The sequence below is a fragment of the Vanessa cardui genome, chromosome 5 (genome assembly GCF_905220365.1).
Source record: "Vanessa cardui chromosome 5, ilVanCard2.1, whole genome shotgun sequence".
Lineage (NCBI taxonomy): Eukaryota > Metazoa > Arthropoda > Insecta > Lepidoptera > Nymphalidae > Vanessa > Vanessa cardui.
In genome coordinates this window covers 4,647,382-4,672,955 of record NC_061127.1, presented here as the reverse complement: position 1 = coordinate 4,672,955, position 25,574 = coordinate 4,647,382, and the positions used below count along the sequence as shown (strand labels likewise).

At 34.6% G+C, this 25,574-nt stretch overlaps 1 protein-coding gene across 1 annotated transcript; it reads left to right on the top strand.

The window, feature by feature from the left end:
- LOC124529743 (protein CLEC16A homolog) lies at positions 1-24,604 on the top strand. The gene is made up of 16 exons (XM_047103645.1): positions 1-460; positions 788-927; positions 1,218-1,366; positions 2,270-2,412; positions 3,271-3,357; positions 3,902-4,980; positions 6,104-6,316; positions 6,959-7,145; positions 7,885-8,011; positions 8,645-8,783; positions 9,446-9,606; positions 9,958-10,116; positions 16,109-16,247; positions 18,480-18,582; positions 22,328-22,463; positions 24,347-24,604. The coding sequence occupies exons 1-16, from the start codon at positions 258-260 to the stop codon at positions 24,458-24,460; spliced, it is 3,279 nt and encodes a 1,092-aa protein (XP_046959601.1). The 5' UTR covers positions 1-257; the 3' UTR covers positions 24,461-24,604.
- The last annotated feature ends 970 nt before the right edge of the window (positions 24,605-25,574 follow it).

Sequence of the window (25,574 nt, the reverse complement as noted above, 5' to 3'; positions counted from 1 at the left end):
CTGTCAAATTTAGATTAGCAAAAGCACGTACGAACGGGAAGTGTTAAAATAACAAGAAACATGAAAATAAAACAATAAACCATTAGGCAGATGTAGTTAATCGGGTTTGATATCAGTTTACGTATCCTAAGAAGACATTTAAGACTGTCCTTCAAAACATGCGAAGGTGCGCTCATTTGTGACGTATATTTTGACCAAACTTTATGAGTAAAATGTTTCTGATTTATTCCTAAACAGTGTGAGGAATTAGTGCCGTAATGTTTCGAAGTCGTAGTTGGTTCGGAGGTGGCTGGGGTCGACCCAAAAATCCTCATTCATTAGAAAGATTAAAATATTTGCACAATATACTTTGCAAAAACACAACTGTGTCTGAAAATAATCGAGGTATCTTAGTGGAATCTTTACGGTGCATAGCAGAAATCTTGATATGGGGTGATCAAAACGACAGTTCCGTTTTTGAGTAAGTATTGTATTATTTAAACAAATAAAATTAAGTTTTCACACAAAAAACTAAAGTAACAAGTTTGTGTGTATTGAGTACAAATCTATTTATCATATTTTCAAGGTTAATTGATTCTCTAGACAATAATAAGTGAACAGTAATCATATGTTAAGGTTACTAACAAAAAAAAATTGAGTTTAGATATTAGATTAGGGTAATGGCTTTAAACATTAGTAACATTATACATTAATAAACTTTGTTTTGTATTATGTATTTTTAATAAATTTAATACCAACAGTCTCAAAATAAATTTTAAACTTATTGTTATGATATTTATTATTACAGTTTTTTCCTAGAAAAAAATATGTTATCGTATTTCTTGAAGATTATGAGACAAAAATGTGGAGGCTCCTCGTATGTGTGTGTTCAGTTGTTACAAACACTAAACATACTCTTTGAAAACATAAGAAATGAAACATCATTATGTAAGTAATTACCATATCATTAATATCAAAAAATCATTTAAAAGAATATATGAGTTTTATTTAATTTCATTTCAAAATTGAAATTCCTTTAATTTTGCATGAAATCTGTATTTATAATTGATTTAAAAATATCTGCAATGTCCCTTCTTTCTTGAAAAGTAAAAAACAATTTTAGAAATGATTCATGAGCTTGATAGGTCTAACAATCATCACCAGCTCTGCTTAACATTATCTTGTATATCTTACATTAATTAGAAAGCCAGTATACATAATAATAATTTATATTTCAGATTATTTATTAAGCAACAATCATGTTAACTCGATAATAGTTCATAAGTTTGACATCTCCGATGAGGAAGTTATGGCGTATTATATATCGTTTCTCAAGACGCTAAGCCTTAAATTGAATAATCATACTATACACTTCTTCTATAATGAGGTATGAAGAATTCATATTTGATACACACACACACAACTTTTATGTGTGATATTATTTGATGAAAACTTTATGACCGTAAGGATAAATTAGTCTTAGTTTTATATTCATATAGTAATAATATTTCGTTATTTCCAATGTATATGTATATGTCTTGAGGTTTCACTACTTGATAGTATGTTTGAACAAGTGAGGATGAAACTATTGTAAGACTACAAATATGTGATATGGATCTTTATATAGATGGTTATATGTTTGAAATAAATTCTTATTATAAAAGCAAAAATATATCAGCATTAAAGGGCCTAAAGCTTTTCTAATCATTCAAATGGTTCATTTTTATGGGTTAAGTAACTTATACACATATAAATTATGTTGAAATAATTTCTAGGAAATGTAATTATTTATTGAATTTATATAACATACACTATATATGAATATGTAAATATGATTACATATATATTTTGTTATACTTAATAACTTTCTCTTCTTACAAGTGGCAATAACACTGTTTTAATTAAGATCTTTGCTATTCTATTTTCTTTTTTGTTTATGGTGACTCCAGAATGTGCATATATATTTTATAAACAAGCCACTTTGTAAAACCTTTAAAAAAATTAAACAAATTACATTAATATAATCTAAAGAAATTACAAATACGAATTGAATATGTATCCATATTAAATATGAATTGAGTTGTTCCATTTTTTACTTCAAACAGAGCAATGTATATTTTTGTAGAAAGGAACATATATTCTAAATAATAATCAAAGTACCTTATATCCTCCATTATCCATCTGATAAAAAGCATAATAGGATTTAACAATGGCATTAAGATATGATCAAAATATTATAATAATAATTTACATATACTTTAATTTAATTCTGATTTTTTTTTTATTACAGCATACAAAGGACTTTCCTCTTTACACAGAGGCTATAAAATTTTTCAATCATCCAGAGTCAATGGTTAGAATCGCAGTTCGTACGTTGACTCTTAATGTGTACAGAGTACAAGATGCGAGTATGCTGCGTTTCATCAGGGATAGGTAACAATAATTATTATGATTAATATAAAATTTTGTTATTTATACTATTATCTTATAGTCTATCTTATATTTTTCTTGTTGTTAGTCAAATTACGATTTGATTAGCAACAATTTAGCTGTTAATACTTAGTAATTTGTCTCTCAGTTTAAAAATATTGGTTCGGTTTATTAATTAATTATCTACTAGTTGTCGCCCCCAGCTTCTCTAAGTTTTAATTCCGGCCGTCAAATACCGGGGTTAGCAAAAATAACATAAAAAGTAGCCTGTGTCCGTCCTTAGAAGACTTCAAATCTAAAGCCTTTAGCCTAGCCAGACAGAGTTACTTTTTTAATATTAGTATAAATTATATTATTCATGTTCTCGACCTCGATTTCGCTTCCGTTTAGTTTTATATTGGTCGTCCGATGTTAGGTTAGGTTAGGTTTGATAGACCCCTTTTCTCGCTACTCAGACTATCTCCATAGCAAACTTCATCTGAATCGCTTCAGCCGTTTAAGCGTGACAGACAAGAGTTACTATCGCGTTTATAATACTATCGAGTCTAGATGGCCCAGTGGTTAGAACGCGTGCATCTAAACCGATGATTGGGTTCAAACCCAGGCAAGCACCGCTGTTTCATGTGCTTAATTTGTCTTTATAATTCATCTCGTGCTCAGCGGCGAAGGAAAACATCGTGAAATTCTGCCACATGTGTATTCCACCAACCCGCATTGGAACAGCGTGGTGGAATATGTTCCAAACCTTCTCCTCAAAGGGAGAGGAGGCCTTTAGCCCAGCAGTGGGAATTTACAGGCTGTTGTTGTTGTTGTTATAATATTAGTATAGGTGTAAATGTAACTGTTTTTATTTCAACACAGGACTGCAGCTCCATACTTCAGTAACCTTGTGTGGTTTATCGGCAAACATATACTGGAACTAGACGCGTGTGTCAGAAACGATGCTGAGTGAGTAATTTAATTTATCTTAATTTAATACTTAGCTCTCTTTGTACAGTAATAAATCATATTTATCGATTAATTAATTAAAATAATGTCTCAATAATGTCTCCAGTAAATTATATATGTACATACATATAAAGTATGGAGTTGTTACAACATTGAAATGACTTTTATTGTTTTAATTGTATCTTATTTATCTTATTTTATTTTGGAATTTTATCATATTTCAGTATTTTTTATGAAATATTAACTTGATAAATGTAGTCACTGTCACTACCACTGATCGGCACTGTCAAAAAAATTAACTACCAATATAACTTACCGGTTCCGTAAGAGAAGGGAACTAAGATGTTATGTATCTTGTGCCTGTAATGACACGAGCTCGGTTAGAGCCAGTTATGACCTTCATATCGGGACATAACAACTATTTTTGTGGTGGTATACGTGATTTTTTCCATAGAAAAATATATCTCGTAGACCTTTAAAGCCTCTATGAATTTGGACTTCAGATTTTTAGTTAGTAAACAAATTATTTTCGACAATTTTTCAGCCATCAGTCTCAACAGAAACTTGCCGATTTAGTGGCCGAACATTTGGACCACCTACACTACATCAACGACATCCTATGTCTAAACATTCCAGACCTCAATGACGTATTAACCGAGCACCTCCTGCACAAACTCCTGATACCCTTATATATTTATTCCCTAACATCGGAATCGACGAAGCGTCCCGTTACATCGTCTCCTTACAACAGAGACCATTTACAAAGCATCGAAGTTATTACGAGGAATCTGGAAGCGATATTAACAGGGAAAAGTTCGGACACGCCCCCGAGACTGAACTATCCGATGCAAAGACACGAATCTGAAGAGGAAACAAAGCCATCTGTGTCGTCAGTTGTCGCTCTCTTTCTGTTATCACAAGTTTTCTTAATAATAACTCACGGCCCAATAGTCCACGCTCTGGCTTGGATAATACTACAATCAAATTTGTCAGTATTCGAAGAGGGCGCCACTAAGATATTGGACGTGTATGTGAGTCACGCAAAGTCGAGCGTCAAATTAGAGTTTTCGAAGCCGCAATTGAGTTTGGAAAAGGCGTTGGAAAACACTTCTTGCTCTGAGAGAGATTATACGACCCCAGAATTTGCAGGTGCTAAATCGTTTGGGTATGATACCGATCATTCGAGCTGTGATCTCGATCCTGAGTTGGTTTCGAATTCTCTCCCGTCCACGTCTCATATAAGCGAAACGTCTAGCATCGCTCACGATTCCACCGAAGATTTGGTGACCCAAATTCAAACTGTCAAATCTGTTAGTTCAGTAACTCTCGTCAAAGAAAATATGCCCGATTCTCCTCTCCCCGATTCCGGCATTGAATCGAGTTCCTCAAAGGCTGTGTCGGATTTTAATAATATAACTGATGAGGAAAAACAAAAGTTGTTAGGCGCAAAAACAAGTTCTACTGAGCGCGTTACAACCGTTGAAAATGTTTTAGAAAGAGAAGCGAAGAACATAGACAAAAGACCGTTTCTGAAAACAATATTGGATTCCTTAGATTGTAGTGAAAACGATTATAAAGCGCTTTTTGCGCTGTGTTTGCTTTATGCTTTAATAAATAATAAAGGTAATTATTTTTTTTTTTAAATATAGAATACTGTTTTGTCTATAAAATTTGATTGATAATATTATATTAAGATAATGTGAAGTTGATGTTAACATTTATACTCTGTGTAATCTTGTTCCGCAAACGCATTTTTAAATAATTTTTTTTTTCTTTATTGCTGACCTGGTTATCAGTGGGTAAGATATGTTGTTTACTATATAACTTGGACATTTTAATTAATAATTTAACTTTACAGTTTTTATTTGAATAAACAATTCATTGATAGTCACAATAATATATTATCGTATCGTATTAATGAACATTCAGATAGTTTAAAGACTCATATAGGCACTTTTATAAACTTTTTTTAATCAGAATTTTTTAATAGGAATTTATTATGTATTTGTGTTTTTGTATCTGTATTTGTCCGTAACTAATGATCCAATCAAAAATTTATTCTTGCCATCGGGTATATTATATTTATATCATGTATTTTAGCTGAGATGTTCTCAATTTTAATGTAAAAATAAAACAAATTATCTCTAGAAGATATCACCGATTCTAAATTAATGGGAACCAAAAAGAACGTTCCCTGGCTGATATTTGTTGTATAAAAATTTAGATTTTTTTTTATAAATAAGATGCAAACATGCGAAGTAGAGGCGAGTTGCTAACACATAAAAATCGGTGGATTCAAGCCTTATTGTTTTTTAGAAGTATTTTTTACATTTTTTTTTATGTTATAGATTGGCGGACGAGCATATGAGTCACCTGACGGTAAGTGGTCGCCATCACCCATAGACAATGACGCTGTAAGAAATATTAACTATTCCTTACATCGTCAATGTGCCACCAACCTTGGGAACTAAAATGTTATGTCCCTTGTGCCTGTAGTTACACTGGCTCATTCACCCTTCAAACCGGAACACAACAAGAACGAGTACTGTTATTAGGCGGTAGAATAACTGATGAGTTGGTGGTACATACCCAGACGGGCTTGCACAAAGCCCTACCACCAAGTAAATACCACATTGCTAATAGTGTTATTCAATAACCCATCTTGACATGAGACCACGTGATCAGATTGAAATCTATATACATGTAGGTTTCGATATGATTTTCATATAATCTTTAATCCTTATAGGTGTAAATCCAGAACTACTGGATACATTGCTATACCCCGATATAGATGATGTTAGCAAATCAAATGCACCAACAAATTCTAATTCAAAACAAGAATCCACATCAAGTGATGATACGGAGGAGTGTAGTCAATCTGAGCAGAGGATGATTGATAGTTTCAACGCGCTTTTCATTTCCAAACTAATGGTTATAGCGAATTTGAGTTGTAAGCCTGGTGAGTTTGTATGGGTTTTTTCATAGTAAATTAAAGGTACTGTTATTAGTGCTCATATTATGTGATATCAACTTTACATCTATAACTTTCACTTCGAATGTTACCTACATCAAATATACATTTTAAGTGTATTGTGATAAATCGATGGTGTAACTATTACAATAAATGAATAAATTAGTGCTGTTCAACAGTATTCACTACATTATACTCTAATGTAAGAAAGAGATAGTTATATTTATTTCAGCTCATTTAGTTAAGATATTGTGTATGTATGTATAGATGTAGCACCGAAAAATACCCGTTGTTTTGGGCTAAATGTAAATGATTAAAATCACTTATATTGATTATACAAATTCTTATGTATATAAATATCATGTAACATCTAGTTTGTTTTCTATTACGAAGGTTGTAGTTAATTTTTCTATCCCCACCCTCATTCTGTGGACTTTTATTGTACCCAGGGAGTAGATTCGGTGTTCCAATTCTTCACACGCACACGCGCACGCACGCACGCAAACGCACACACACACACACACACACACACACGCACGCACGCACGCACACACACGCACACACACACGCACTCGGAAGCGATTTACTATAGTCATTATAAATAGTCTATTTATTAATAATCTATTTCAGCATCTAAAGTACGGCTTGTAACTTGCGAGTTAACTATTCGTCTGCTGCGAACAGCTATGCAGGGCAGCACTGGTGTTGCCAGCCCGAGGCATATTTCCACTGCAGATAATTTGCGAGGAAGAGCCGCAGCGTTAGCGCGTAACTTTTACAAGTGCGACGACATATTCCTGGATATGTTTGAAGATGAGTGAGTATTTTTTTACATACTAGTTATTGTTTTGGTTTTGCGAGTTGCGAATAAGTTAGCAGTCTTTGTAAAGGTAGAATATATGCAAGTATAGAATATTGTACGTTAATTGTTACTTTTTATAATTAGGGTAACAAAAATAATTAACCAAAAATGTTTACTAAAATCGAGTCGAGATGGCCCAGTGATTAGAACGCGTGCATCTTAACCGATGATTGCGGGTTCAAACCCAGGCAAGCACCGCTGATTCATGTGCTTAATTTGTCTTTATAATTCATCTCGTACTCGGCGGTGAAGGAAAACATCGTGAAGAAACCTGCATGTGACAAATTTCATAGAAATTCTGCCACATGTGTATTACACCAACCCGCATTGGAACAGCGTGGTGGAATATGTTCCAAACCTTCTTCTCAAAGGGAGAGGAGGCCTTTAGCCCAGCAGTGGGAATTTACAGGCTGTTGTTGTTGTTGTTGTTGTTTACTAAAATCACAGATAAAATTAATAAGTTCTAAAATTTGAACTTTACATAAGTAGAAACAAAAGTTTCTATATGATAATACTCAATACTTTATTTAAATATAAATCTTTATATGCATTATTATCCTGTCAAATTAAGATGGTGTGACAATTCTTCATGTTTGATAAGCTTATGTTCAGTTCAAGCTTCGGTGATAGTTTAACTAAGTGTTTCCACACTTATTAACATGATTTATTATTATATTATTACTTATTTTAATAGATATTGTGAGATGAGCAAACGTCCTTTGAACGTGGAATGGCTGTGTATGGACGCAGCTATACTCTTACCGCCCACACGCACGCCAATGTCTGGGATTGCATTCGAAAAACGATTACCCAGTGGAGAGGTACATTTCAAAGATTTATTAAAACATTTCTTTTTTGATTAAGTAGCTACAGAGCAATGTTACAGTTAGTGGTCATCATCGGCCATAGACTTTGGCGCTTTAAGAAAAATCTTCCTTGGGAACTAAGATGTTACGATCCTCGTGCCTGTTACACTGTGTTTATTAATTATTAAATTTAGTAAATTATTTCGTAGATCATTTTATGATATTATATGCAATTTAATACCGTACATTGCTTATATGGGTGAAGATAGGTATAGTACGACACAAATTAGATGTAGCATCGGAAAATGCAATTGAAATAAAACCGATTACTGCCGATTTACTCGACCAATAGAAATAGCTTCGAATTCGAATGGGGATTCGACGCTATTCGTCGCTATAGATTCACGAGTCAGAGAAAGCAAGTACATGTAAATCGATGCGTCAAATTGACGAATATATTAGGTCATATGATATTACAAGTTATTACGTTTGTGTAAAGATCATATTCGCATGAAAAATAAATATTGATAATTTGGGATAGCGTACTCGATTCGGATATGATCGGTTTACGAATTTTGCCGATACTACATCTATGTTGTGTCGTACTATAAATAGGTTTAAAGTATGATTTATTTCCATTACGTACAGATGGAAAGAGCCCGTCGTGCTATAAGGACGTTCTTCCTCATAAGAGATCTATACTTGAAATTAGCCGGGAAGACAGAAACTCAGCTGCCTCTCGCTAACCCCGCCCCATTCGTACCCGTTGGAGATACTTTGGATCTCAGTAAGTTGATACGACATTTCAATTTAATAATAATTACAAGAAATCTATTATTACTGATAAGCCATATAAGAAACTCAAGTTAAATTTCCAAAATATTATAATTATATTTAGAAGTTTGGTATATTCTTTCAGCAATTTTAGCTTCATTTATATTGTTTTTGTGTAATATTTTTATTTAATAATGTATCAAGAGAACTCAATCAAATGTTATGTCGCTAGACTGCCAATGATACAATAATGTCGTTTGACATACTCCATAGACTGAACTTCAGTTGAGGGGTTTTTATTTAAATTTTGGTTCAAAATGAGTTTACGGTTCATTCGTTTATATGCAATATTATTTAATACTAGTAGTCTCCCGCGGCTTCGCTTGCGCTATAGGGTGTTGATTGTCATGTGTTGGGCAAAAAACTAGCCTGTGTCCTTTCTTGGAAGTCAAGTTCGCTTCATAGCAAATTTCATCAAATTCGGTTTGGTCATGAAAGAACGGCAGACAGACAGACAGATAGAGTTACTTTTGCATTAATAATATGATTCTCAAATAACCAATATAATATCAGGACAACCTACAAATTTAAAACTATTCTTTTAATAATAGTAATACTGACGAGTAAGCATATAACTTAGACGGTATTATTAACAGTTTTCTTATTTTTTTATAGACGATTCGGATCTTATATCTTGCGATATAACACAGAAAGACGGAACATGGCATCACAGATTCCTCGCCGTTGATAATATCCAAGTGATCCTCGTTGAGCCGGATAAGCAAAGGCTCGGCTGGGGCGTTGCTAAGCTTGTCGGCAGCTTGCAGGATTTAGAGGTAATTTAAACCTCGAAAAGTTATAAGAACAATTTAAACAAACATAGAAAGTTAATTAAAATATGTTATATACGATGACACTACACGTGTTACTAATTAAAGATAATAATATTATTATCTACTCAATTGTTTTTGTTTGTATGTAAATTAGCCAAATTTTCAGAACTTATGATCTAATTAAAAAATAAGACTGGAAAAAAGCTACAAAATTTTAAAGCGCTGTAGGGCTTAAGTTATATTTCATAATTTTATATAATAATAATAATTTACACCCGCGTCAAACTGAGGTAGCTTTAGTTTATTATATATATGTATTAATGAGAAGTCGTTAGTTAGTAATTTTCATCACAGATCCAAGGCGATAAAGAAGATCCACGGTGCTTACACTTAACAATACACAAACCGCGAATCGGCGCGCACGGAGCCCTGCCTCGGACGGTTCTTTTGAGAGCCAAGTTCAAATTCGACGACCACATCCGAAGTATGGCTGCAAAACAAAGACTGACTAAGGTAATATTTATTTCGTATTTTATATTAAGAGCGCAGTCTGTAAGCGTGGGAATTTATTTTCGAACACACACATAGGTATTTTACAATAATACATTTGCATTTTTCGGTGTATCGTACGCATCCCCTGAAATACTTAGTTGCTTTTTGTCGATGCAACGAATAAATTATATTTTCATTGCGCATTCACAACGTAGGATTTATAATAATACATTTAAATACGAGCAATGTAATTAGCTATGAGGTTGTCACTCGCAAAATCAATTTTAAATTGTTTGTTAGCAAAGGGTGCGGTCCGAGTGCAATAAGATGCCTAATATACCTAATGATTTTTAGATTTTCAACTGCTTTTGTTGCTTCTAAATAAATAATTATTATTTTGAGAATATTTTAGACACATTAAATAATCACTTACTAATATTTAATAAAGAAAAATAACGGAAGCATATATTAATTATATTGTTTTTTTTTTCATTTCAATAAAATCTATTAAATAACCACAAAAAATATTACAATTTGACAATTATTACGATAACAGCGATATGAATAAAATATCTAAAACATTTTTTTTTATATAAATTACAATCAGAAGCAGAAAAAACTAATAATACATTTACAAAAAAATAAAACAAATTTTTTGGTGTTATGGGGGATAAAAAATCTTTGTCTTGGTTAAACAAGTCAATAACACAAGAAAATGCTTTTTATGAAATAATTCAATTAAAATTATTTTATATTAGGTATATAAAAATAAAGGGGTTGGGCCGTTGACGGGATCTGCTCATAAAAAGTACTAAGCATCAATACACAGAGGAATGTATATCAACATTTTTGCTTAGCACTATGTACTAACTAATGTATTAATAAAGCAGTTAAATATTTAAGAATTAAGCAGACTAACGTCATCAACATCATGAGCAATGGTATTTTAGTTACCGTTCGTTTTAAATTTGGAATTTAGAAAAAAAAATTAGGCAACTGTGAGGCAGCAAATCCTCCACAAAACAGCGGCTTCAAAGCAGTAAAACTCTCCAGTTAAGTCAACCGAGAAATATAATAATAGTTTGGAATATAATTTTAAAAATATATGACGATAGAGTGACTTTGATTAAATGATAGAGCCGTGTAGTTTTTTCTGTATGATCTGTTAGACGAGCATGTATGAGTTACTACTGTGATCACAGGTATTCCGTTAATGTCTACTGCGACGTCAAGTAACACTGAATCAAATTCCTGTGCAGCTTCTTCCATTCCATGTATAACATTAATCGTACAGGTTTTTAGATTTACAGGGTATTGCAAGATAAGCAGAAACCTGTTTTAATCCAGCATAACCAGTACCTTTCGACATAAAACCAGACACAGCAGTCTCATTTATATTCAGGTTTCCACAATTTTCATCATCACAATTTTGCATTTCTAATCCGACATTACAAATTTTGCACATTAATATTTAAGATTTTACAGAGGTAAATTCAGAATGCAAATCCTTTTTTTTCTTTTAAAAGTTGAAGATGCTTGAAATCATGTATCCAAATGCCGAATTGCGATTTGTGATTTTCTGTAATTACTCGTAAAAGTGTACCTAAAGGGGCGCAACTTCATATCAGTGCCCCAAGTCATCCACATCTGCATGTGGTGCACCCTGATCTACGAGGCGACCCTGGCGACCGATTGATGGTAGGATGAACATCTAAAACAGCGTAAATAAGTGATACAGACATAGTTACCTATGCGTGAGCGCCCTGCGATTTCCAGCCCGAAAGCCAAGCTTGGCGAGTATAGCATTTACTCCAAAAGAAGGACCAAAATGTCCACGGCTCCACTATTATACTATTCTTGATTACGGCGGTGGCCACAGTAACAGTAGGGCAGGCTCTGCCAAGAAACTCCGTGTTACGAACGGCCCCACAAACAAACTAACCCTACAACAACAACAGCCTGTAAATTCCCACTGCTGGGCTAAAGGCCTCCTCTCCTTTTGAGGAGAAGGTTTGGAACATATTCCACCACGCTGTTCTTCGGTTTCCTCACGATGTTAACCTTCACCGCAGAGCACGAGATAAATTATAAAGACAAATTAAGCTCATGAATCAGCGGTGCTTGTTGGGTTTGAACCCGCAATCATCGATTAAGATGCACGCGTTCTAATCACTGGGCCATCTCGACTCAACTAAACTTAGGTTTAGGTTTATCGTATTAACAAACGATTAGGTTTGATGAACATCTGGTGCAACTGGAAGAGGAACTGAAATATATAAGATAATACCTTTGAGGTATCTGCGAAGTCCGAAGAGAGGGAGAGGACAAAATCACTTAGATTCGGGTCCTCTTATGAACTTCAGGGAGGGAAACCAACAATCTCAAGGCGGGACCGGGTTTCTGGTGCTGAGGACCTCATTAATAACTTCAATACAAATGGGATATTTACCATATTTTTTATGTTTCTTAGATGCAGCTCCATATTTGGACATTATCTACGAATGTCTTGTGCATGAGTCTCATGATAAAAATAGACATGTTAATTTTAAATCTCATTAATAACGTTGTCGAAATCTCCAGAGAGTTGACAGGGGTTGCGTACTTCTTCAAAGTTGTACAGGTTACGCACCCAACAAGACACCTTCAGATGATGAAGAGGAAAATATGTACCAAGGCATATCAGGCAAAGCCCCGACGCAATGACCAAAAATTAGATAGATTTCATCATAAAGGACAAGCGACGCATACTAGGAGATGTCTCTTTGGTCACCGGGTCTAATACCGGAAGTGATCACCAACTCGTACGAGGCACTCTGGATATTCGTTTCAAGCTTGAACGTGCCTATTTGATGAAGTCTACGTTTAGACCTAACATGCTTCAAGCCGGAGATAGCAACCGATTCGCTGCCTTGGAAGCCACAAACGACGTTGACCAGAAACTTGCACAAGTGGTAGGAATTCTGCGAGTTGAAGGCAAGAAATTCCTTCAGCAGAGACTCTGCAGCTCATGCAGGAGCGACGAGGTAACCATCTACTTCATCAGATAGGGCTCAGACAAACTACAAAATCACGAGACTTGTGCAACATGATCTCCACAACTCGAATATCCATTCCAGCGAACGGGCGATCGAGCTACGCAATGCATCATACAAATTTTTCGATATTTATGACCAAAAATAAAAATTAAAACAAAAATTGTTGCTGAGTTTTTGACTTTTTTGATCGACATTTTCATAACGATGACGACGATGATGACGATAACGACGAACGCGAAAATGATTAAGATATCTTTGTAGAGCACAAAAAAAGGTACAAAAAAGGTTCTCGTAAAAATTTTCGAATCTCATCGGATTGCCGAGTTATTGCCGGGAACAAATTTTACCATTTTTTCAAGATGGCGGCCTGAGCGCCCCGGAATTCATGGCCTTTCATTGTCATTTATCTGCCTTTTTTTTCGACGAAATGACTGCACTAATAAGCAATGATAAGTTAAACATTAACCGATTAGCAATCATACTTGTTCAGTTCATCTGATTCCTTGAAAAGTTATGATATATCCCAATTTTGTTACTGATATATCCTGATCATTAGATGCAAGACGTGAAGTAGATGTCATTTATACGGACTTTAGCAGTGCTTTTGATAAAGTAGACCACTTAATTTTAGTTAAAAAGTTAAAGTCAATTGGTTTTGATGGTCCTGTTTTAAATTGGTTTAAGTCATATCTGACCGATCGTCCCCAAATAGTAACTATTAAAGGGTATGAATCAGCCGTATATTATGCTAAATCAGGAGTTCCTCAGGGTTCTCACTTGGGTCCACTGTTGTTTTTAGTATACATCAATGATATCACTCAATACATACGTCATAGCAAATATTCCCCTTTGCTGATGATCTTAAAATATATCAGACAGTTAAATCATGCTGTGACGTACAATTAATCCAAAAAGATTTGAATGGTATTCAGCATTGGTGTGCACTCAATAATATGAAATTAAATCCAAAAAAATGTTACCACATTCGTTTTACAAAAATGAAAATAAACGCTTGTCCAGCTGAATACACAATTAATGGAGAATCGGTTGAACAAGTTGATGACGTTCGTGATCTCGGGGTTATAATCGACAAAAAACTCACATTTGTTACTCATATTGAAACCATAGTCAAGAAGGCATCACAAATGATCGGTTTCATAAAAAGAAACACAAAAGCTTTTGACAGTAATACTAAGATTTCCCTATATAATGCTCTTGTACGAAGTCTTCTTGAATATGCGTCCCAAGTATGGAACCCCACGTATACAGTTCATTCAAAGAGAATAGAAAACTTACAACGTGCATTTTCAGATCTCTTGCTTTTAATTGCAGTCGATTATCACACAGAACACCATATGACACGCGTTTAAATTTCTTTAAAATGGAAACCTTGTCTAAACGTCGGCAAATGCATGACCTGATATTTTTATATAAAATTATTAACGGGGTAGTCAAAAGTGAGCACCTTCTGTCGTACATTAACATCTCAGTACCCGTTAGACCTCCTAGAAAGCCTATTTATAAAATATTTCATACAACGGTCTCTCGCACCAATGTCGGCAAACATTGTCCTATGAATAGACTTTGCTCTGAGTACAACCAACTATGTTTCAAGATCCCGCATCTTGACATATTTTCTGATGCCTTGCCCAGATTTAAGAATAAAATCTATCAATAAAAAATTTCGTCCGTAGTCACATTTTATCACTGTACTGTTCCTAAGATATAATTGTTCTATTTTTCATTTGTGGTTTTTTATTTGTGGTTTAACATATTTGTTTTGTTTATTATTATTTAGGTCTTATGATTTTTCTTTAATATATTTTTTTAATTATTACTTAAATTCAACAGGTAGACAATAAGTTTTATTTTTTTCTTTGTGTGAATGTTGTGTACATCTGTAATTGTCACTCATATCAGGTCCTAATTTTTTTTTGTTTTATATGTTATTTATAAGTGCTGAATATTTGTGATGTTGATGTACCTTTTAAATAAATAAATAAATAAAAGTAAAAATTAACAATTGCGTCCCACGACACTCGGGCCCCACCCTTATGTTCGCTTGTCTATGTGTGCGTAGACGTTTCGCGTAATTATAATGTTCGGCTCGAAATAAAATTGACGTGCTCTCACCTTGAGCTCTGGGGAGGGACTGAAGATTTATTGACAGCGATGTCGAATAAAAAATCAAAACCGTCAAATGATTTTCTCCATACTAAAATGTATGGACGACGAATGCAAAAAAGTAAGTAATATTTAAATAAAAAATACTAAAATATTGTGTAATATAATAAAAATGTAATGTGGTGAACTTATTATTTGCACTTTTGAGACCCTTTTTAAGCAAAAATACATGAATAAACTAGCAGCTAAATATCTCAGTAAAGCTAAATAAAAAAGGTCGATTTCAGTGTTTGGAGTCATGTTGGCGATGAATATGCTAGGTTATTGATGTATATTTTATATATATTAAGATGTAAAACTTGAGACATATCTATTAAGATACTGCATGTAATTTTTTATCCATATTCGATGCTCCAGTTTTCAGATATTTAAAAACTAGTAAGTGCTATTTTAGCGTTCCGTAAGGACGGCCCCCTTAATGGTTTTATGTTGGTGACTTTTGAAACATTAGAATTATATAATTGTTGAAATTGCTCGTAACATAAATAATTATGTTGCAGAATTATATTGCTAACCTCTTTTAGGCTTGACTTAAAAATAAAAACATATGAACTTACAAGTATTTTTATTGTCAAATCTAAAACGTGTCAACAATTTTACGTTTGTTATTGCTATTGTATATGCTTGATCTAATAACTAATTCATAACAAAAATGTGAAAAATCGGTAATGGGGTTCAGATGCAAGAAATATAAAAGGAATAATACATCCACGAGTAATGCGTATATAATATTACGTACAGTTAAATTATTAAAAAAATACGATGTTTCATGAGATTTCGTGAATCGTCTTTAGGGTCGGACGAAGTCTCGGCAAAAGAAGATGCAGCAGATCGGACGCCTACTGGAAGTGAGCGGCGTGTCCGCGCCCGCGCCCGCGCCGCGTCACCGACCGCTATTCGCGCGGCCCGCCCTCGCTGCCCGCCGACACTCGGGTAAGCCCCGCCCTCCCACAGCACGACCCCTCACGTGTCTTGAGCAAAAGATATATCTAAAAGTAAAGTAACAGCCTGTAAATTTCCCACTGCTGAGATAAGGCCTCTTCCATTAAGGAGAGGGTTTTGGAACATATTCAACCACGCTGTTCCAATGCGGGTTGGTGGAATGCACATGTGGCAGAATTTCTATGAAATTAGACACATGCAGGTTTCCTTACAAACACATCTCTCAAACAGTACTTAATACTGCTGCTTAAAAGTAGAATATATTCCATTAAAAACATAAATGTATGTGTAATGAGAACTAGCCAAGCCTTTAGACTAAGATATATTACCCTAAGTTATGGAAATAAATTATATTTTCTGTTATTAATACATTCAGGACTGGCCACTCACTTCTTTTGTCGTTGAAGTCAACAACCAAGGCCTATTACATTAATATTGTACTTGGCTCTCATTTTACATTTATGTTTTTGATGGGATATCATTACTTTTTGTGCATAAATTATTAGGACGTACTTATATCTAGTAAAATAAAAACCAAATGGTTTTCGTTAAACATCTTTTTTGTATCCGTTACGGGGTATAATTGTCATTTTGTGTTATTTTCTATAGTTTTTTTGTATCATTGAAATATTTGGAAGAATTGCCCATTTAGTATGCGGATTTTTACGCGATTTTTGTGTACATTAAATTTGACTAAGTCGGGCGGTATAATGTGCGCAGACGTTTATATTCTACCTTTGAGCTCTCTTGTGCCTTCATTTGATTTGGGTCTAAATTGATGAAATGTACTCCATCTAAGATTTTGACTCTGGAGAGTCCAACGTCAGCCTGATCTTTACTAAATATAGAGGAACCTATGAAATATATATTTTGGAGTAGTATATTTCGAATAGCTAGACGATCTTTATGGTCTTAACGTAAACGTATACTACGTTTTCAAGTTTTCGAGAATACAATACGTTATTAACGCATGAAGTATCGAAACTTACTCGAGGTACAGCTTCCATCAGAAGGCATTGGAATATTTCTAATGAGCGCGGTTGCCACTGGCTTGGACACGTTTGTGTCAACGTTTTATCGAAACGCTCCTATTCCTCTGCTCCAGCGTCGCATCGCACGCCGTGTACCGAGAGCCTATTATTTATTTATTTTATGGTTTGGCACCATTGATGTTAGCTAAATATTGAATATAATCAATACTGAATCCCAGTTAATATCGTAATAAATACGAAAATCGATTATATAAATACTAAAATAAAACTATTAGGATAAAAAAAGTAAAGGTAGTTTTTAACTCGTTATATATTCACGTGAAGACATAAGTTTAATTGAAGGTTCTTACATAATTTTTTTCACAGTTATCACAGTTGCAGGCACTACAAGTATATAAGTGTTACTAATAGAACTAATAAAATAAAAAATTATAATTAAATTATAAAAACTTACCAGTTTCAGATTTTTCCCCTTATATTCGCCTAATTATCTCCCTGTATGCCAAATTTGAACTTTCTAGGACACCTAGAAGTGGGAAATAGTTTTGATCTATAGGGTCAGTCAGTGATAAAAATGACGATTTTTGGACATTAATATCTAAACAACCGTTTGAGATATGTTTATGAAATGTGGAGTGCATATGTATCTTGCAAATCTAAATATGTGAGCCAAATTTGACACGTCAAATAGTTTTGGAGTTATAAGGGGGTTAAAAGTGGCTCCAAATGGTTCGTGTAAAATTACACACGGTGCTGCTCGCCGGTTCTCTTACTAGAACTTGGCTTGACGCGCTACCGCGTGTCTAGATGATGACCACCTATCCATATGGTTGCTATCCACGAAGCCATATTTAAATAATCTTTTTTTTATGGTATAGGTTTGCGGGCGAGCACATGGGCCACCTGATGGTAAGTTGTCACCATCACCCATAGACAATGAAGCTGTAAGAAATAGTAACTATTCCTTACATCGTCAATGTGCCACCAACCTTGGGAACTAAGATTTTATGACCCTTGTACCTGTAGTTACACGGGCTCACTCACCCTTCAAACCGGTACACAACAATACTGGGTACTGTTATTTGGCGGTAGAATAACTGATGAGTGGGTGGTACCTATCCAAACGGACTTGCACAAAGCCCTACCACCAAGTAAATCTTGTTTTATTTCGATCTTTATTGTTTTTGTGTTGCATTTTTAGATGTATGAAATGTATGGAAATATGTTCTAGGTCTCGACGGGGATGACACAGAGCGTCGCCTGCGTCGCCCGAGCGGACACGTGCTCAAGGACGGGATCGTTGTGTACCGAGAGCGTACCACCAGCAGAGAAAGGTATATAACAAATCCAGCGTCTAAATGTACCGTCGACAAAATATGATTGTATAGTAAAGCTGAAACTGCACTTTAGCGGCGCGGAGCGGCCTCGCCTAACCGCACTAGACTGCATTGCGGCTTTTTCACTAATCAGTGCGTAGCTAGACGACATTGAAGATGGACGAAACTTTTGAAAAAGTGATCGCGGTTTCTTTACTATGTGAAGAAGCAGAAAAATTAGAGAAAAGGAAATGTATGAAATCTACATGGATACATGACATCCCACGTTCTCGCTACAAAGATGGAGAATACCACAAACTTTTTCCACGGCTCTTGAAAGACACCGTTCGTTTTCATACTATTTTTAGAATGTCAAAAGAAAAATTCATATCGATATCAATTTCTCCTCGTCCATCGTGCGTCGTCTTGTTTGGCTGCTAGTTGAACTCGAACTGAGTATATTACATTCGGCCGCGCCGCGCCGCTAGCTATAGCGGTTAAGTTAGTGCCCGCTAAAGTGCGGTTTCAGCTTAAGACACAAATTAGATGTAGCATCGGAAAATGCAATGGAATGAAAATAAAACCGATTAGTGCCGATTTACACGACCAATAGAAATAGCTCCCTATCGCGCCATTCGACGCTATTCGTCGCTATAGATTCACGCGTCAGAGACAGCAAGTGCATGTAAATCGACGCGTCAAATTGACGAATATATTAGGTCATATGATATTACAAGTTATTACGTTTGTGCAAAGATATTACGTTTGTGCATATTCGCGTGAGAAATAAATATTGATAATTTGGTATAGCGTACTTAATTCGGATGTGATCGGTTTTACGAATTTTTCCGATGCGACATCTATGTTGTGTCGTACTATATTTAAGTCACATGTTATATCAAATATGTTAATATTATGACGTTATCGTAATTACAAATCTTTGTAAAGAATCAAAACAAACCTCTTACTATTAGTTACTCTAATGTGATAAAATAATTTCATATTCGCTCGTCATGTGTTTAAAATATGTGTGTCCAAGCTCGTAAACTTAGAACTAGCGCGCACTGGTAACTTTTGTCACGGTGACTTTAAAGTGTTTGTCACTGTCACGTCACGTTTCCAAAGTGGAGTGCGCTCATTAATAGAGACAGTGACAAAACATTTTCGAAATCGAAGTGTCATTTGCCACTATGGATTTCAAAGAGACGGTGGTTCTCTGTGAACTCGTGAGACACAGCAGAAAAAGACTTTAATTATCACGTGAATATCTGAATACTCTTTCAATTTTTTATCATCAAGAGCTGGTCTTTTTTCCACTTCTTCTATTAGAACATCATTATCAGTATCGTCTTCACGAATGTTTACGTTTTGTATAGATTGTACTTGTACTTGGTGGTAGGGCTTTGTGCGAGCCCGTCTGGGTAGGTACCACCCACTCATCAGTTATTCTACCGCCAAATAACAGTAGTCAGTATTGTTGTGTTCCGGTTTGAAGTGTGAGTGAGCCAGTGTAACTACAGGCACAAGGGACATAACATCTTAGTTCCCAAGGTTAGTGGCGCAGTGACGATGTAAGGAATAGTTAATATTTCTCACAGCGTCATTGTCTATGGGTGATGGTGACCACTTACCATCAGGTGGCCCATATGCTCGTCCGCCAACCTATACCATAAAAAAAAAAAAAAATTGTAACGCCATTTGCCCACGCCAAAGTCGGCAGTCAAAGTGCAGATAGCGCAATCCTGATGATGAGAGTGACAAATTTGTCGCTAGCGGACACAAATGTCACCCAATTGTCACGTCGTAACGTGCGCGCAACTCCATACATATTCATGGACTCGACAAGAGTGACGAAACAGTCACCGTGACAAAAATCACCCGTGCGCGCTAGTTCTTAGTCGTGTTTAATCTTGTATTGATGAGAATGATTTATAAATCGATAAACATGCACGCATGTAAAAGCATGACTTATTGTTACGTTCCGTCTGAGCCGAGCGTGCGAGCGAGAAGGCGAAACAAGCGATAGAGAGACACGATCGGTCTAAGTTTAGGCCTGTAATGCATCTCTCGTCCACACTAACGGCGGATGAGTCCTAGTAGTACGTTATCGCGGAAACAACGATGACACGACCGACTTTAAAAAGTAAAGTAACAACCTGTAAATTTCCCACGGCTGGGATAAGGCCTCCTCTTCCATTAGGAGAGGGTTTGAAACATATTCCACCATGCTGTTCCAATGCGGGTTGGTGGAATGCACATGGTGCAGAATTTTATTGAAATTAGACACATTCAGGTTTCCTCACGATGTTTTCCTTAACCGCCGAGCACGAGATGAATTATAAATACAAATTAAGCACATGTATACAGTGGTGCTTGCCTGGGTTTGAATCCGCAATCACCGGTTAAGATGCACGCGTTCTAACCACTGTGCCATCTCAGGTCTTTACAGACTAATGTTTTTTTTTATATTATTAATACATCATCTCTATAACTGAAAAATGTTGATGTGTTTTATATTGTATAAAAATTCACGTGAGCGACTTGTCGAGTGATTCGTTAAACTGTTCCTCTGAAGAAAAAATGTGTGATATTGCAATTCTATTTATTTTATATAAGATTTTAAATGAACATGGTTGTTTTTATTATTAAAGTTATTAATTTCGGGATATTTACCATGTTTTTTATTTTTGTTCGGTGGAGCTCGATATTTCGACATTGTCTACGAATGTCTTGTTCACGAGTAGTGTTGCCCAAATTCAGTCTTGGTCTTGCAGTCTTGGTCTTGTTCTTGCGTTTTTGCAAGACCAAGACCAAGAACAAGACCGCATAGTTTTAGCAAGACCAAGACCAAGACTGACCGTGCAAGACTTAAGCAAGAACAAGACTGCAAGACTCTTGCGTCTTGTAGCTAGGACTTAGCGCTATTTCACGGAGTAGTTAGGTATACCAGTTCGGTGTATAGGTACGCTTAGGAATTCTATGAGACGCAAAAAACTGTATCAAAGAATATGAAAAACTGAACCTATGCGCATTACGACTAATACCATAAAAATACCTACATAGCGAATAAAAAATATCCATTAAAATCAAACTGAGTGCATGCATAGTTATGTTTTAATCGTCGGCACTTTGATAATGCCGCATCACAGGTTTTGTACTTACTTCTCAAAGAAATTTGCCGTTTTTCGGAAGTACATGGTTATGATACACGCGCCGGCGGCTTCTTTTGAAATCATACACAACAATCGTTGCCGCCGCGTCGAAATCACAACATTTGACACTATAAGTAGGCTATATTTGGAGTCGGTGTCAGCCAAGAGAACCCTACAGAACAAATTTGTTTTTATAAATTACCTTTTATACAATAATATACTGGATCAATCAAGGGGCTTGTATCGCTTCTTTGTTTTGATTGTTGGGGCAAGGGCACTGTGGCTGACACCGGCTCCAAATATACCAATAACTATAACTACGTTATAGGTATAATCGTAAATCGACTTTTAAGTAGTCTAATATTTTTCATTTCATTTTACTTAGGAGGACTCTAAAAAATATGTTGAATACGCTATTATTTTTATTACTTTTAGTGCGTATTCATTTGTTTTAAAATAGTGATTTGTTTGAAGTCGGTATTTCTTTTTGTTAAAATTTTTATTTTACTTTTATAATTCTAACAATTTCTTTAAGATGTAATTTAATATCATTATAATGTCTCGAATGTTTTTTCCTTTCTAGAATGTCCAATGTGTTTAATTTCGTTCAGTAGTGTATCGCGTACCAGCAGCGCACACGCGTCACGCGAGGGCTCGCCTCGGGCGCGCTCGGAAGAAATACCGCTAGAGGATATCAGGAAAACGTCAGGGCTGGCCGCCGCCATACCTTCTACAAGCTCACAACAGGTAAGATATTCTTAAAAAAACATATTGTTTAGAATAATCACATATTAAATATTAAGCTTCAAAGGTATGCGTACTTTATTGTATTAATTCGTCGTGTTATGTGATTTGTTATAAAAGTTTGTTTGTGTGTGTGACGTTGTGTTTCTGAAATTCTATTAATTTTGTTAGTGAATTAAAATCGAACTGGATAACTTCTTCATATGTTATTTCTGGTATCGTTATATCAGTTAGAACTGACTTACTATTAAAATTCTTTGGAATTTTTTATTGTCTTTAACGCAACACACACTGTACATTTCACTAACAACAGAATATTATCCAAGCATCATTGGTTTTGTCTGTATGTAAATGTCATTTAAATGATTTTACTTGGTGGTAGGGCTTTGTGCAAGCCCGTCTGGGTACTCACAAACTCATCAGTTATTCTACCGCCAAATAACAGTACTCAGTATTGTTGTGTTGTGTAAAGGGTGAGTGAGCCAGTGTAACTACAGGCACCAGGGACATAACATCTTAGTTCCCTAGGTTGGTGGCATTGACGATGTAAGGAATAGCTAATATTTCTAACAGCGTCATTGTCTATGGATGATGGTGACCACTTACCATCAGGTGGTCCATATGCTCGTCCGCTAACCTATACCATAAAAAAAAAGAAAAAAGAAGACCAAGGTCAGTATTGAGAAAAAAAAACTATTAACCTGTACTGAATGTAAACCAATGTGGAACGATTTTCCTTGATGGGAAAATCGTCACGATTAGTCAAAAGCTATTACTAAAAGTGGGTATGAGTTTACGAAGGCTTGGGATCGAACCTGAGACCTATTCACACTAATCTAACTTCACAATCACCTCATGAGTTTGGTTAAGGTAAAATAACAAAAATGTGGAACTAATGTTACCTTTAAGCTTGTTTTAGAGCATGCTATGTTACGTGTTTTATTATCGTGTGTGTCAAAGCATACTCTCGTTTTACAGCCGCTAGAGGGCGATACTGGAGAGTGAGGTAATTATTGAGTAAAGTTCATGCTTTATCATTAACGCATATCAATAACAAAATTAATATTTATATAGTTATATCATTATAACATTTATTATCTTCATATTATCATTATTTAAATAAATATTAAATAATACCTCACTTGCCAGTGTAACCATTTAGCAGCGCATGCGCGAAATAACATAATGTAATAGTTTATTGTGTGCTATAAAAAAAACTATAAAATACATTTAAAGTATATTATTATAGATATTATATATGCAGCATAATATTGCATTTAGTCGGCATTGTATATCAGTGCTTTTTTTCTATTCATATACATGTAGTAATTTAACATTATACATATATTAGAAGTTGTTAATGTATTGCAGTATACATATAATAAAATTGTTTGTAATTAAGTATTTTTATATAATAATAGGTTCAAGTAACGCATAAAATAAAAGTTAACTCATAATTCTAATTTTGAATTTGTATTTTTTTTTCTTATTTATTAAAATACTAAAGTCTTTGAAAGTTTCACCACGGTGAAAGCCTGAATATGTGGTGTTCCTAGTATTATAAATACATACATCACATACACAAGTTATATTTAAAATTGTTACTTAAAATGTGTACTTATTTAATTTGACGACCTCCTTGGTCGATTAGTGTGTCGGTTTTCATGGGTATGCCACTCCGAGGGCCCGGGTTTGATTCCCGGCCGAGTCGATGTAGAAAAAGCTAATTTTCTAAGTTGTCTTGGGTCTGGGTGTTTGTTGTACCGTCGTTACTTCTGATTTTCCATAAGTACTTTAGCTACTTACTTTGGGATTTGAGTAATATATGTGATGTTGTATAATATTTATTTATTTATAATGATTTAATAAGTAATTATTATTTCCAGAGTGCACCCAGCACGTCACAGCATCCAAAGCTGACGAGTACGTCTTCAGAGGAAACGTCGTTCATATCAAGCGAACCGCGCTTTAAACGGAAGGGAATCGTCGAGACCATTTGATATTAGCCCAACTCTCGACAAGTGAAACTTGATTTGGTTCAATCCCGTTAAATTGATTTCTGAGGCTAGTGATGTACCATTATTTAATATTTTTCTTGTGATTCTCTATTTATATTAAAGGTAGATTTTTATTTTATCAGGTAACAGATTATTTTTTAATAATATGTATTGAACATTCTTTAGTGGGTATATAATGGTCCGGCTACACTTAACTTTTTTTTTGCACAAGTCAAAACAAGGCAACGCTTAAAGATATTGTTTGAATTTATGTATTAATTTGTGTGGGAACAAAATGATAATAATTTATAAAATTGGTATGCAAAAAAAAAAAAACAATGTAAATCGTGTTTTGCACAGGCTAACGTTTTACAGTCCGTGAGCAAACGCTTAAGTGCGCAAATAACGTGCGGCTATCATAATATCATAGATAATTTTTACAAGCTTGAGATATAGTTTAAAAAGACAGTTTACTAAATAATACCAAAATTGATAGAGAAAATTCTTAAAGAATATTAAAAATAAAAACATGATCATAATTAAACACTTATTCTAGTTCAATTGATTTTTATAATAGCGTTTATCTTGATCAAAATAAATAATACATTATTTTTAATTATTTTCCGTACATAAGAATGTTCATTTATCATTTAGAGTTTTACGAGAATCGACTAAGATGTACGAATGAATAACTCAATACTGACCGTTTAATAATATATTTTTAAATAGCAGAACATCTTGCGCAGAGCTCAGCCACATAATATAAATATTCGAGTTGAAAAAAAATCGATTAAAGATTTTTTTTTTTTACATCTTTTCCGTTCTCATGACATTCGGGCCTAGACATATAGCGTTGCTTGAAGATAAATCTATGGAAATAAAAATGTATTTAAACATAAATTAAGTTGGGAATCGCTTGGGCATTTGACGTATACTTTTGTCTCGAAAGATTATCGTTAAGTTGGTAATAAGTTAAGGTTAAATTCATAGCGTCCGTGTTAAAGTATTTTGACGTTCTGTCCTTGTCCTAGTTTCAATATATCTCTTAAATATATTAATATGATATGTAATACAGTAACGTGTATGTATGTATGTGCTAAAATATGTTGTAATATAG